This window comes from Phocoena sinus, chromosome 1, assembly GCF_008692025.1.
Source record: "Phocoena sinus isolate mPhoSin1 chromosome 1, mPhoSin1.pri, whole genome shotgun sequence".
In the NCBI taxonomy this organism is placed as follows: domain Eukaryota; kingdom Metazoa; phylum Chordata; class Mammalia; order Artiodactyla; family Phocoenidae; genus Phocoena; species Phocoena sinus.
In genome coordinates, this window is record NC_045763.1 from 87,040,865 (window position 1) to 87,056,959 (window position 16,095).

The 16,095-nt window shown below is 34.9% G+C and overlaps 1 protein-coding gene across 1 annotated transcript in view; it reads right to left on the bottom strand.

The window, feature by feature from the left end:
- The window catches only part of DPYD (dihydropyrimidine dehydrogenase), an 828,512-nt gene that overhangs the window by 414,782 nt on the left and 397,635 nt on the right, over positions 1-16,095 (bottom strand). Inside the window, exon 12 of the mRNA XM_032630437.1 lies at positions 12,990-13,174. Within this exon, the coding sequence (XP_032486328.1) occupies positions 12,990-13,174 (185 nt within the window). The remainder of the gene's footprint in view (positions 1-12,989; positions 13,175-16,095) is intronic.

The following is a 16,095-nucleotide window of genomic DNA, read 5'->3' on the forward strand; positions in this document are numbered from 1 at the left end:
GGTCTGAAGGGAGAATTAATGAATAATTAAGTCAAGGCTTGAACCCAGGTCTCTTGACTTTTAGGTTTCCATTACGTCACCTTATCAGGATAATTTTCTTTTTTTTAATTTTTATTTTATATTGGAGTATAGTTGATTAACAGTGTTGTGTTAGTTTCAGGTGTAGAGCAATGTGATTCAGTTATACATATACATGTATCTATTCTTTTTCAAATTCTTTTCTCATTTAGGTTATTACAGAATATTGAGAAGAGTTCCCTGTGCTATACAGTAGGTCCTTTTTGGTTATCTATTTTAAATATAGTAATGTGTACATATCAATCCCAAACTCGGATTCTTTACAACTTGTATTAAGAGTCAACTTTAATAAATCATTGAATGCAGAGAATAAAATTTTAGCTAAAATTTTCAACTGAGTTATTTTGCATTTGAATTTCCCCCAGCAACCTAAAGATTTTTAGTTCTTTGTTCTACTGTGATATTGTCCTTAGCCCTATACAGCTCCAGGCATTAAGGTGTTAAAGATTTGGCATAGAATTCTTGACATCTATAGCCCATTTGGACCAAGTGACACTGCAGTGGCTAAGTTCTTTCATTCAACATCAGCACACGCTGAGATCAGGTTCTGTATGGCATGGATCAGAATTTTCAGAGTTATTTTTTCTACCCATTCTAATCTTGAGTTATCTGCCTGAAGTAGCAATCTACTGCTATATTGGTAAGGAAATATTCTGCCTTTATGGAGACAATTTCATTTTAAATTACTTTTCAGGTCAAATGCTGCCATTTAATAAGGTTTGGAACCTTATACAAAGTCAATAAAAGGCGTTAAAATTACTTATTAGTCATGGCATTTTCTTCCCCTATCACCAACTAGATAGTTTTGTTTTGATAGCTCCATTAGATATAGGCTCATTCCTCAGTTTTTCCTTGATTTCCTTTTACAACATATAGATGATATAAAAAATAAATCCCCCTTCATATACAAAAAGCTACACACTATTAAAATTGAAATTTTTAATAGAAAAAGTATTGTCTCTGATACTTAATAATTACTTTAAACATTAGCTAGGGAATACACCAAAAATTAACATGAATGTACCACCAAAGGCAAATTCTATAGATAGCACTATAGGGTTTATTGTATGCTTATTTACAAGCACTTAAAATGGACTTTATTTTTCAATAGCTGTAAGCAAATTTAACTTTATTACTTCCCATTGAAAGGGATAAAAATTAGATCACATGCACTTCTGATTCTTTTTCAGTCTAAAGGTCCAGTTTCCCAATGAGCAATTGGGCTGAAGTCATCTCAATACTGTGATCCTGACCAAGTGGAAAAACTTAGCATGGAAACAGCATTTAGCCATGACATACTTCAATATTATTTTTCGGAGGCTATCACTACCTCAAACTAAATCCATTATGATTTAAAACTGTCTTTTTATTGATATTCATTGTTTTTCAACCTGACAGTGGCCAAAGATTTATACCAATTTTCTTTAAACACAGGAATTAAAGAGTTTGAAATATATCTTAGAGGACACTTTTTCAATAGGCCTCAAGATTTTAATACAGCTGTCATTTGAAAAGCCTTACCTCCTCTCAGTTGGAGAAGGGTTTAGAGAAGAAACCAGTTCCCTTGATAAGACTGTTTTTATTTGAAGCAGTGGAGGATTCAAAAATTAGTATGACATATTGATGATGCCTTTTTTGAAAGGCATTTTTATTCCCTAAGTAGAAGAAGACTGTAGAGGGCTGTCAATCATTAAACCACAAATGAAGTCCTTTGCCTGGCTAAGATATTTGCAACTATACCAATGCTGGTAAACTAACCACAAAATTATAGCCTTTTCTCCTGCCTCACCCAGATTTCACAGGGGCTGCACACCCAAATAAATGCCTCTTGGCTACCCATTCATCTAACAGCTGGAAAGATGACACTTGACATTTGGAAACTTTCCTGTGAAGATTGCTGCAAGGCTTTCCCATTAGCTTCCTGGTGAGACTGTAAGGTCGAATAAGCTGCCTCAAAACCTGCAAAGGGTAACGGAAATACTCTAATATTAAGCCTGTGCGATTTAAATTTCTAATTCTCAAATCATAGTTCTTCAGATACTGTAGAAACCACTGGTATATTTCAGGGCAAAAGAATGCCTTTGAAGATGTGGAATTAAAGTGATATCTTAAGCAATGATGATGATAAGTGCCTTTTATTTAAAGTTGGCACTGAAGGTCTTCTAAGCAAGAGACTTGGACATAGATAATTTCTTCTAAGTTTGTTTTCTAAAATCCCAGACTGTCATATTTTTTTTTAGCAACTGTTCATCTTTGGCCAGAACAGAAATCTTAAACAAAAGGCACTGTCACTACCATTCTTTGGGATTTATTTTCACATCATAGATGTTATGAGAGATAGGTTTAAAATTTTAACAGTCCAACAGTGTGTGTTTGTTTGGAAAATCACTGACCCCAATATAAAATAAAATTGTAAATATTCCAGTATTCAGAAAATGCTGTGATCTTATACATCTTTCAAGTATAAACATAGGACTTTTTTCTCTTTAGAAAGAGACCTTTCGAAGAGACCCCCAAATCAAAAAGTTTTAATAACCTGACAGTTCACTAAAGGTATTAGAAAGATAAAATCCTTCACATAATCTCAAATCCTAAAGATGGCAGAAGGTGAAAGATCTCATTTATTGATATGAACGCACATAATTCAATTAGCTTTATAGCAATGATCCTTCTGCACTGCGCCCAGTTTTGAATTCCCCATCTTCAAAGTGTCCTTACAATTTTCTATTCTTGGTTGTTAACTCAGTATTTCCCATGTGAAAGATTCACAAGAATGAATAAGCCTCTCTAAATGTTCAGTCATATGTCCAAATGTAGATAAAATTAATGATTAAAGAGGAAAATGAAACATTTAAAAAAATATATGCAGAAGGGCATTGAAGAAACAGCAGACATGAATGATGTAACTTTGAATCTTGAATTAATCACTATCTGAGACAGAAATCACTTTTTAAAAGTCAATTTAGTGAGGCTGAATTTTACCCTATTAGTGACAATGACAGATAGGAATTCCTCTGGATGGGAATCTCATGGCCTCAAATCACAAAAAAAACACGGACACAAACCTAGCTTTCTCACAACATTCCATTAACAAATCCACCAAGAGGAGTCTCAGCTCACAGAGAGAAAATGAAATACTTAGCAATGACTGGATGACTCTTTTCTCTTCAAACTAAAACCACAAACAACTACCATGTTGTACTCACTCACTATATGATGGGACTATGTCATGTCTCTCTCTCTACGTACTGAAATCACAAACTTGTTTCACATAGCCTATTGAACTACCATCCGATAGATGGTAATGACTTTCTGTCACTCTTGACCTGGGGCAGATCTGAACTAGTGACCAAAAGGTTAAAGGCTCTGTATCTCATTACTAACCCCCTGAGAGATCTAGTTCTCTCAACAACTAACTATTCTTTTGTGCCTCAATGAAACCAAAAGAAAATACACAAAAACCTCAAGCAGTAGAGAAGCAGGTCATCCATGCAAGGAATTTATGATAGTTTCGAAGAACTTTACAAACACCTATTTCAAAATATACCCATATACTACATACAACTGAGGAGAATCACACTAACTGTGAGAGAAATTCATTATAACCTTCATTAAAATATCATATAAGCTTCACTGAAGCCGAACAACACTGTAGAAAGTTGAGCTGAAAAAACACTGTAGAAAACTAAAACTTAAAAGATGCCTGTGCTCTGTGATCTTACGGAGTTAGGAAAGACATTTTAGATCTAGTATGATGCTCTAATATTTATGTGTGTATCTTGTACATACATTCTAAGATAATTTTGCCACAAGAATTAGTTTTAGGAGGGATTGACAAAATGGAAAGTATAACATAAAGAAATAATCATAAATGAAATAATCATAACAGTATCGGGCACTTTAACATGGATACTTATTATAGGAATACAGCTTATTTAATTAAGGGTAAAGTTTGAGAAAACAAAAAAAGAATATCATTTGGGAACATGCATGTAGACAAACTCATGTATGTAGAAGGAACACTGAAACTAAACCAATAATAAAATTAACTTTTTGTTGTAGAAAGTTGACCTCAAATGCTGACTGCCAAGAAACAATATTCTGTAACTATTTAATTTCAACTATTCTTTTTTTTGTGGTGTGTGGGCCTCTCACTGTTGTGGCCTCTCCCGTTGTGGAGCACAGGCTCCGGACGCACAGGCTCAGCAGCCATGGCTCACAGGCCCAGCCGCTCCACAGCATGTGGGATCTTCCCGGACCGGGGCACGAACCCGTGTCCCCTGCATTGGCAGGCGGACTCTCAACCACTGCGCCACCAGGGAAGCCCTAACTTCAACTATTCTGTAACTAAGTATTCAGTGACACCTAAAGTCACTTGCAAGCTCAGTAACCAAAACATTTTTTTTTAATGTTTAATGACCCAATGTCTCCTTCCTTACCCTTTGCAGTTTCTCATGAATTCTACCTAGAAGAAACCAGGCGTTACCCTTTTCATTTCCTGCCTATAGTTGAATAAGCTCTATACAAATTCTGTCCTTTATTTGAGTTTCTATTAATTCCGTACTTATCCTTCCACTAATAACTCTTGTCTTTTGCCTTTCAATATTTATCTTTGTACCACCACAACTGCTTTCATAGCAGCAGCATGTACATTTAGATAAACCCACCCACTACCAGTAATAAATATTGTGTTTTTTTAATGTTACATATAAGAGATAGTGAATTTAAAATAGAATTCTGAATCACAGAATAGTGACATGACTAAAGGATCACTCTAATGATGTAATCAAACCTGTGACTTTTGAGATAATTTCCGTATATTTAAATTGCTTTATTTGACAAAATGTCTCATGTTTACAAGATCATTTTCTGAGAACTACCATGATTACTTTAGGAAAAATGAACTTCTGATCTAGGATTAGACTTAAAAGAATTTAGCTTGTATTCTATCTCCAAGTTCTCAGAGAAGGCCATAGCATGGTGAGATATCATATTGTCTTTTTTCCCTCTACGTTTTGTGACTAAATTTTTGTTTGTATGTCAGTAGTAGAACAAAGTAAGTGCTGAATCTTGTGAATGATTGTATTTTTGTAAAGAACATTTGGTATTAAGGTATTATGGTCCTCTTTGGTAAAGTGGGACCTTAGGCACCTTTTACACTCTCTTAACCAAGTTCTTTGCACCAAACAGATTCACTAGACTAGTTTCTTCTCTCCTTTTCCTCTCTGAGATATACAAAGGAATGCCAAGGAGTACTGAATCTTTATAATGGGTGGGGTGCTCCACCTGTTGAGTTGTGTGCTTATTAAGAGTCAGTTGTACATTCTTTACCCCATTTGTGTTGGCTCAAAGTGTAAATAAAAATTATATAAATCGATGAGCTATACGAATGTGAAAAGAAAGAGGGTTGATTCTGTGAAAACTAAGTTGAATGTTTTCAAAAGATATGATAAAAAGGTGAGTTACTGTCAAATTAAGTGTGACAGAAACAACTGAAATGACTTCAGGGCAATCATAAAAACCCAGAAAATTGCTATGTATGTTCCTCGAAAATGTGGCTCCACTTTAAAAAACAAAACTGGGGGCTTCCCTGGTGGCGCAGTGGTTGAGAGTCCGCCTGCTGATGCAGGGGACACGGGTTCGTGCCCCGGTCTGGGAGGATCCCACGTGCCGCGGAGCGGCTGGGCCCGTGAAACATGGCCGCTGGGCCTGCGCGTCCGGAGCCTGTGCTCCGCAATGGGAGGGGCCACAACAGTGAGAGGCCCGCGTACAGCAAAAAAAAAAAAAAAAAAAAAAAAAAAAACAAAAATGGAAGTTGTAGACAATATATTATAGTTAGGTTTAGATAAGAAATATTCTAGAACTCCAGTGACTGGATTGAAAAGATCTTGGCCCTGCTTATTTTTTTAAGAGAAATGAAAATGAGAAAATATCTAAATGCATTAAAATAAAATGATATGCTTAATATATGTGTATATCCTTTTTATACGTCCCCATTTTAACTTTTTCGGATTAACCAAACAATTATTGATAACTGTTTCATAGGACAAGATAACTTTTTTGTCCTCCTGTGTTTTTACATAAATGTTCTAGATTTAACCAATTTATCATTGATAAATGTTCTGGATTTACCTATATAATTAAATGTCTGATTTTTACTCCAATTAATAATTAAATAGCCTTTAATCATACTAACTGAGCTAATTGCCCCTCTATTTTCTTTCTCTGGGAAGTTCAAATTCCTAGAACTTTTCTATACACTTAATTATTCTGGTTAAGGTACATTTTTGGCCAGAATTAAGTTATACACAGACTACAGCCTCCAATCACAATCTTTAATTTCAGTTTCAAACTACAGAGGAACTCTCAGGAGAAGTTCTATGGCATTATTATATTTTTAAATTTTAACACATACTGTAGGGGAAGGTATCAAGGACTGCTGCTAATAGGCAAGAAAACTAAGATTCCAGAGTTGAAAAGTACCAGGGAAGTAGTCCAGTACAGGGGAACTTAACAGCTAGACATTTGTGTGTTCAAATCTTGGCTTCATTTCTAACAGGATACTGACCTTGAATAGGTTTATCATTTGAGCCTAAAGTAAAGTAGGTAAAGTTGGTAAAGTATTTTTACCAGCTGAAACATAGATAATGATGCCTGTTTAACAGGGTCATTATAACCAAAAACTGTACAATGTATGATAGATGCTAAACAATTAGTGACTGTTATTTCAACGGTTGACAAGTGAATATAAAAGGCATGTTCCAGGGAGGATAAAAATCAGGGACTACTTCTTTTGAGTCTTCTCTAATAATTCTAGTCAACATTGATTTCTGTTCTTTGACTAATTTAGCATTTATTTGTTATAGTAAATTTAGCTTTCTATTACGTCATATATATTTTTCTCTAACTATTTCACATGGATGAAATAATTGAATTGAAACATCATTATAAGCTCCTTTAGAGAAGGAAGGCTGATGGGTTAATGTAGTTAATTTCTTTTTTTCCTATTACAGAAATTTTTATCTATCCATCTGTCCACATACATGCACACACACACACACACAGACACATACACACACACACACTAGTTAAATAAATCCATTACAAAGATACAAGTACAATTGCGAATTTGAAAATTTATAGAATTTTTTTGTTTACCTGTAGTCATTCTTTCAGTTACATACTCTTTCTTTGGGTACACTGTCAAAGTTGTCTTAGATAGTCAGTATTCTCATTTAAGTGAAAGAAGAAAACTCAAATATGCCTGGACTCCACTAATATCATAGTATTATAAACAAGTGAGGTGAAGTCATACTGGATCACTTATTAGTACAACTAAAGAAGAGCAAGTTTAATATTTTAAAATAATGACCTATAAGGAGGGAAATGTTGACAAAATGAAAAATATTTCTCTCTCTATAAATTCTAGATCTGACACTATCACTTCTTTATTCAAACAGTTCCTACCACATTCTTGCCTCATTACATACTCCAAATTAAATTCCCAAACTGGGTATTCTCATCATGTTCTAACCCCAGTATAATAAACCCCAGATCCTTTCTCCCATTTTTCCTATATAGTCTCCATGTTCAGGGCCTCCACTAGCTCAGACTGCCTTTTGGTGAAAACAAACAAAAAAAAGCTGTAGCACAGGTGCAAGGCTTAGGGAGCAGGCAGAAAGCACCTTTGTGAAAATGCAAGGAAGGCACTCCTGCCTCTGAATAGAAGCAGCACAGCAAAAGATGCCATTGTTTGGTGAGTGGAGCTTGGTCTGGATTTCAGCCAACTGGTACCCTTGTTTGGGTAGCCCTTGCACAGTGGGCAAGCTATGCAATCTTATCCAGTAGGCTTCTTTAAGTTCCAGCGATTCAAATCACTCAGCATTCTTCCAGCTTTTCTTATCTTCCCTCTTTACGTGTATCTTGATTTTTATGAAGTCTGCTCACTCCATATCCTGATACCCACCTCCAGGCAGAATCAATCATTAACTCTTCCATACTGCCTCGTGCCTTTACAATTTTTATTACTGCATTTGTTATTTTGTATTATATGTATGCTTCCATAACTATTTGTAAAGCACCATTTTAAAAAACTACTGCTTACTGAATGAATGAATGAATCCATGCATGAATGACTACACAGATAGACAGATGGATGCATATGGATGCATAAATGAATGGCTAGATAAAATGCTCTTATCATGACCTGAAACAGCCTCTTTCAATCGTCATCTGTTAAAATACTATACTTTGACTTTCTATTCAAATCTCCTATTTTATAATTTTTCTCTGATACCATTTTAACAGTCCAAAGGGAATAATCTCTAATAATTCACAAACAATAAATATTTAGAGCTCAGACTCTTTACTAAGAACTTTCCATAAATTCCCTTATGTATTCTTCCCTGAAACCCAATAGGGTAGCAACTTTATTATTGCTCCTTTATTAATAAATCATTTCTTTACCCCTAAGAAGACCACATCTTAGAGCAATGAAGTGACTTTCCCAAGCTCATACAGTTTGAAAGTATTGTTGAAATCAGATCTGTTTAGTTCAGAGCTCAAATTTCTGACTCTTCTATTATACTTCTCCTCATTTATTCACTTTGGTACCCTCCCAAAGTCAAGTGTTAGACCTAACAGCTGGTACTCAATAAGTGGTAATTGATTAAATTAACTAATAAAATTTAAGTGAAGCTCACTTCAGATAACTATGGGAATTACTGAAATCCCAACATGTGTGTCTTTAAATAATCACATTTACCTGAAAAAGTGTATTTCAAAGAAATTCTAAATATCCAGCTGCAATGATTGCATGTATGAATTAATACTATAATGTATGTATAAAATCATTTTTTTAAGTCCACTGTCTAGTGTTGCATGTTTCCCCAAAGTATAACATAAGACAAGGTGTTATAAACCTTCATTAATGAATACACTTCAGGCATTATATACATTTTTCTAAACTAATGTTACATTGGTAAGAAAACACTAGTTATTTACAGTACTAATTAACTTATATAACAAATATATTAGTTTTCTTAACTCTTCTTTAAATTCCTTTACAATCAATTATCCCTATATTTTTTCCTATTTAATGATGAATACGCTCTTTATTTTGAGGGTATATTAGTAAACTAGCACGCCACTGGCTTGTGTAGCATCAGACCAGTAAGAAGGCTTCAATCAGGGAAACATAGGATGCTAAAGAACACACTAGAAGGAAAGTGTTTCTGGAAGAGGAGAAGGAAGCAAAACCTGAAGGACAAGCGGGATACAGACAGGTGAAATGGGTGGAGTCAGGAAAGGCCCAGATGTAGGAGATATCTTGATGTGTTAGGGGAAATTCAAATTGGTATCACAAGCTAAGGAGTTTGGACTTCATCTTGAGCATAAAGAGGAGCCTCTGAAGGGTTTTAAGTGAGGAAATTAGGATCAAGTTTGTATTCTAGAAAGATGACTCTGGCTGCAGCATAGGGGCTTTGGATTTGACAGGGGGAAATTGGGGGCAATTTTAGGAGGTGATAGAGGCCAGAACTAAGTTACTGACAGTGTAAAGAGAGAAAAATCCTACTTTGTCTATATGTTCCTTTTTAGTCTCGTATCTGCTTAGCACTTTGTATCCAACACCCTCGCAGAACAGTGAAAGTGTTCATTTTACCTGACAGAGATTTTATCTGCCTTCTGCTTTCACTGCATTTCTAAAATGTCATTCAATACTTTCTTTGACAAACCTGAATTCTTCAGCCAAACCCAAAACTTTTACTGGTCACAAATTTTTAATTTTTTTATATTTTAAACACTATAATTCCTAGCAATATATATTTAAAGCACATGCACTTTGTTTTCATAATACCTAAGAGTTTGTGTCTTTCCTTTCATGAGTAAGTGGAAACTAAGTAAAATGATTGCTCATTTTTATCAGCACACATTTATCAGATTCAGGGGAGTAGAAAGATAACAGTGAAGTAAAAAAAAAAAAAAATACCCTTAAGAATCTTTCTGAATGATAATTGTGAAGCACTACAAAACCACCATCATCATAAAATATAGTAAACATTCTCTATGTCTTTTTTTTTTTTTTTGCGGTACGCGGGCCTCTCACTGTTGTGGCCTCTCCCGTTGCGGAGCACAGGCTCCGGACGCGCAGGCTCAGCGGCCATGGCTCACGGGCCTAGCCGCTCCGCGGCACGTGGGATCTTCCCGGACCGGGGCACGAACCCGCGTCCCCTGCATCGGCAGGCGGACTCTCAACCACTGCGCCACCAGGGAAGCCCTCTATGTCTTTTAATTTAAAAGCTACAAATGGATTTAAATATTTAGAAAACAATAACACACGGCATTCTCCACTTGCCTATGTTCAATTTTACTGTTTCAAATCTCTCTAGCATCTCTGCCTTCACACCATTTTCACTTATGCAAACTGAATTCACATCTTCACTAGGTTTCATCTGGCGTAGCACAAAAGCCTTTTCCCTTCTCCTGGGTCTACTTTCATTTCTTCAAGGAGTTAACAGACTGGTCAGTGAGATGTCTGGTCAACCCAAACTCGTATTTCACACAAAAAATAAGCAAATTAAAATAAGTGTATGAAAGTCTTTACAGGCGTAGAATTGACCAGACATATATGAGAGAGAGAAGAAAAGAAAATTTAGATTGGGGCTTCCCTGGTGGCGCAGTGGTTGAGAGTCTGCCTGCCGATGCAGGGGACACGGGTTCGTGCCCCAGTCCGGGAAGATCCCACGTGCCGCGGAGCGGCTGGGCCCATGAGCCATGGCCGCTGAGCCTGCACGTCCGGAGCTTGTGCTCCGCAACGGGAGAGGCCACAACAGTGAGAGGCCCACGTACCGCAAAAAAAAAAAGAAAGAAAGAAAGAAAGAAAGAAAATTTAGATAAATAACTCATAAATAAGGGTGTGTACAGCAGTGCTGTTTTATGAGAAAAATAGGTGTGTGAACACACTAGCATAAATCTTTCAACTGTTTTCTTAAGAATTATCTCTATTCTGAGACTGTGCTGTTTCCTACTTTTCTCATAAACTTTCTTGTTAATAAATGTGAGTAAATATTATAATTTCATGTGTTTGAGTGTTTATTTTAATGCTGCTACTCAGCAAAACAAGAAGCAATCAGCCCTATACTGGTTTCCAAATTGATTTTGAAAATTTTATTAGCCTGAGTAATCCAGAATTTGAGGACCACTGATGTAGAGGATTTGACTCTAGGAATCAGAAATGTTAAATACTGGAGATGAAACAAGTTTAGGAGATCATGTTTGGCTTAAAAGAAGTGAGTTTGAAGTGTAGGTAAGATATATATCCAAATGGAGTGGTGAATTTGAAATGGAGTTTAGACAAGTGAAGATGTTCAGCAGACAGCTGGATCATGGAATGCCCTACTAGAGATACAGATTACGGAGTTACACACTTAGGAGCCTTGGGAGAACACAATGAAAATAAGAAATAAGAGTAGAATGAGAAAATCAAAAGAGTGATAAGTTTTGGGACAGAAAAAGTAAAAAAGCCAAAGCAGGAGTCCATCCTGGGTAGTTGTCTTGAACTGTTCCTGCTGTGAATTTCTGAGGCCATACGGACTCTCCAAAATACAGATGCTGCAGCAACTAGAGCCAAAACCACTACCGACATGTCTCTTTTGTATTCCCAGATTTCTGTCTGTTAAAATTTCATTCCTTTTCCCCTTTTCTTCCTAGCCTAGTCCCTTTTGATTTATGAATGATTTGGACAGAATTCTTAATTTTAGACTTATCATCTCCCCAAAACACTGCTTCCTTTGTCTCTATGCACAACCAGTAGACTGTGGTTTACACCCATTCTTAGAGCTTTACCTCTATGGGACACCACACCACCCTCTGGCCCAGATCGCAACATATCAAGCCCCACTACTCAGAGATGCCAAGGTGAGGTGGGAGTAGGTTGGTTAACTGAACATAAAAAATATGATGTAATCAGTACCAAGTCCAGGCCCTACCTAGTAAGTAAGTAGTCATGGATGAATTACAGAAAGAGTAGAGAACAACCAGAATAGACTAAATGGTGGTGACAAAGAGGAAGAAAAATATTCAAGGAAACGGAAACATTAAAGACAAAGTGAATTTTGCTAGCATGTGAGAAACCAAAGAAATCAAAAGAAGGGAGGCAGGAATTATATGGTGAATTTACAGCCTTTCTTGAATAGGAAAGAAAAACAAGGATTTTATTTACAAGAGCAAACTTTTCCAGAAACATTTTATGTAAATGAGGTTACTGTGTCTACATTTAGTTAAATTATAGAGCAAGAAAAGAACAGAGCATTTTGTCAAAAAGACAACTGAAATCTAGTAGATATGGCTTTTTCCCCCAAGAGCACAAAATTACTGTACCAGAGTATGCTTAACTTTATATTTTATCATTTTTACATTCTGCATTTGTATCATAACAGCAAATAGTGAAAAAATAATTACAATTGAAATTTATAAAATTTTTGATTTCTTTTCAATTAGGTGCATATAATTTAGGAAGTGAATAGGAACTCACTGATCCATGCGGACAGACAACATAATTTTCTGGACTGTGCAAGATTAGTAGGAATATAGATTCTATATCATACTGCATATCATCCAGATTTGATAAATGTATTATCTATGTCTTTAAGCATTGATAAATATTTTGAATACAGGATGAATAACTTCATAGTATTCCACTGGTAGAAATGCATAAATGAATTTTCAGTCACCTAAACAGGTCTGCTATCCAGTCCACATTTAAAAAAATTTATCCAAGTAAATATGTATGTGACCTATTGCATATATAGTTACTATATACCTTATAGGAATGCTCATATGAATGAGTAGCAAAAATAAAGAAGTACTTATCCATTGGAAAAAATTAACTGAAATTGATGGCAAACACCTACCTGTATATATTTGTGAATGTACCAAGAGGCTTGCTTTCCGTCATTCACGGATTCCACTGTAGTGTTAGCCATACCAACAACATCACCACCTGCAAACACCCATGGTTCACTGGTTTGCATAGTTTCTGGATCTACTTCTGGGAGATCCCATCTGTTAAATTTTATAGGGCTCAAGGCTTCTTTTACTGGAAAAAAGTGAAAGATAACAGGCAATGACTAATCTGTGCATCACATAAAATAATTTGAAAATTAAGAAAAATTATGATGTAATTATTGTTCTAGGGATTCAAGCAACTGTTTTTAATGAACCATAAAAATCGAAAGTTAGTGAAATATCTTAGTTAACAACACATTCAAAGTGTACTGACTTAACCAATTCAAAATAAAACTCACATGTAGGTGTTAAAGACCACAGATTTGGGCAATGTTTCAGACCTGGTATTTATGTGTAAGAAGTTTGGCAGACTACAGTCCTTTAAATATTCTAATGGTTATAAAACGCATTTTCTAAAACTTTGTCCATGACCATTATTTTCACAAATTTGTTACTACTCTTATGAACCCAAACTTATTCCTGTGTAACATAGATGTAAGTTATATTGTGAATTTGAATCAACTGCCAATCTCTTCCTTTCACAGCAAGTTTTATGAACAAAACAAGACAATATCTTCTACGTTTCCATCAAATTACTTACACTTAATGTTAAGCGATTTAATGGACCCAGAATACAGTTACATTTAGCCAGTAATTTCTGTTTTATTTTGTAAAAATCTACAAATGCAACCATTAACATTAGTTCCTTGTGGAAATTGCTCTGTAAAAGAGATTTAAATTATCTGCTAAATATGCTGTGTTCCAATGAATCTAAACATGTCAGGAAAAGGAAGAGGTTGAGTCCCTTTAAGAAAAATTACCTAAAGGAAACTCACTCATCACACAATCTGGATATTTGGAAGAGATAAAAGAAAATAAGTTAGATTAAGGGCTTGATCTAGAGAAGAAATAAAGAAAGGTAGACTGTACCATATATGTTGGAGCAAACTGAGCCAGTGTTTAAGATAAAATGTTCTTTCCAGGTATTCATATCATGAATTTTAAGCACAGCTTCTCAAGATAGACTAAGGGAGTTATTTTTTACTCCAATTGAAAAGAAAATATAACAATATAAACAAAAGGAGAAAATATTGGAAGCTCTTAGAATACAAAAATTAGTTGTCGAATAGATGAATAATTTAAGTTTAAAATAAAATAGCCAAACCATGTTATTCTAAAATTATTTTTTTCTGAGCAATAATAGAAAAAAAAAACAAAATAAACACTTTATTTGTAGCTTTCTACTTGAAGAATATTAGAATTCTAGAAAACTATTAAGGGACTACTGTTGATTGTGTTTTTCCCACAAGACTGTAGGTTTCATGAGAACAAGAATGTGTCCATGCTATACTGCTTACCACTGTGCCACCAAGCCTAGCACAGCACTTAAAACATGAGACACTCAATTCAATGGATGGATGGATGGATGAGTAGATGGATCAATGCCATCATGCTCAGGATTTTATTTAAAAATCTTCTCTTGTTTGTATCTCTGATGCAATTTCACCCTTCATTGAGAGTAAAATTAAATATTCATGTAATTATTTTCAATACAGAATGGCATTCTGAGAAGATTTTTCTATTGTCTTTAAAGATCACATGAAAAGAGACCTTTAGCATTTGTTCCCCGTTGCATAACAGATCATCACTACCATTTGTTGACAGTTACCTGAGTTGCAAAACATCGATAGTGAGCATGGCTCATCAATTCAACCTATTATAATAATGGTAACTGTAACACACCATCATTGAATGGTATAGAGACATACACACACACACACTCACATGCAAGGGATAAAAAATAATTCTCCTGTATAAGAAATGACCTTATTTGTCCAAGACTTTGATACAACCTTGTCCTACATAGAGATCTGAAATAAAGATGGTTTTTAAACGAGAAGAAATTCAAAATTATTTCACTAGGAGATCAAAGCTCTCTTATACATTTTCCTAATTTTTTTACAAGAATATCCTTGAAGATTAGCACAGATTTCACTCTAAGCTTGAGCAATGCAGGGATTATGCCTTAGTTATCTTTGATTTCCCACAGCAGCTATTAGAGTCAAAGACATATATACTGTGAAGTTATTGAAGCTTAAGTTTCAGGATCCCTCACTTGCATGGGCCTCTTTCAAGGCCTAAATTTGAATTTGTAATTTTTTTTCTTTTTTATAGAAAGTCCTCAAGTTATATAGGCTTCAGGTCTCGCAAAACTTGAATCTACTCTTCAGTGCAGTGCACCTTAAATAGTAGGTGCTGAATAAATGCTTGCTGAATTAAGCTGAAGTTCATGAATAACGTGCTTTATAACTTTTTTATGATTTACAAATGCATATGGTATGATTCACTTTAATATTAGAGCTCTATCACTAACTCAGTCAATAAATAGGAGACGTTACTAGAAGTTTAATAAGTAATTCTTGCATTTCTTAAAATATTTAGCACCAACACTATAAGCCAACCTAGGAATATTTATTTGTGAATTCAAAAGCACTATTCTACTCATGGGTCTTTCCATTGGATACACTTTGTATTACTTTATGTCTCTAAACATTCATACATACTCATGTTTAATTTTTAAAATATGCTCTCTTTCCTCAATATTTGACTCAATTATAGCTTGAAGTCAGACCTGAATATAACTTTTAATTTTTCTATCATTTGTAACAACCAACTAACCTCACAAATAATCAAATAACTATGACACTGTATTCCAAAACAGAATTTTTCTCTCACAGTAAAAATTATCTCAGCCCCCTGTTGAAAATCACCTATTTAATTTTCCCCCTACTCTTTTTAGAGGGCTTCAAGTTTCACATGTTCATAGTTTCATTTAAGAAATAAATAGAAAAAATGAGAGATCAAGCAATTGGTTATGATGTTATTAAATAGTATAGCAAAGCTTACATCAATCAAAATAGAGATCATTTGTTTGCATTTTAATATCTAATATTTTAACTTTTTCTTTGTCCAAATGATAAAGGATCATTGAAAAAATTGAAAAAAATAGAA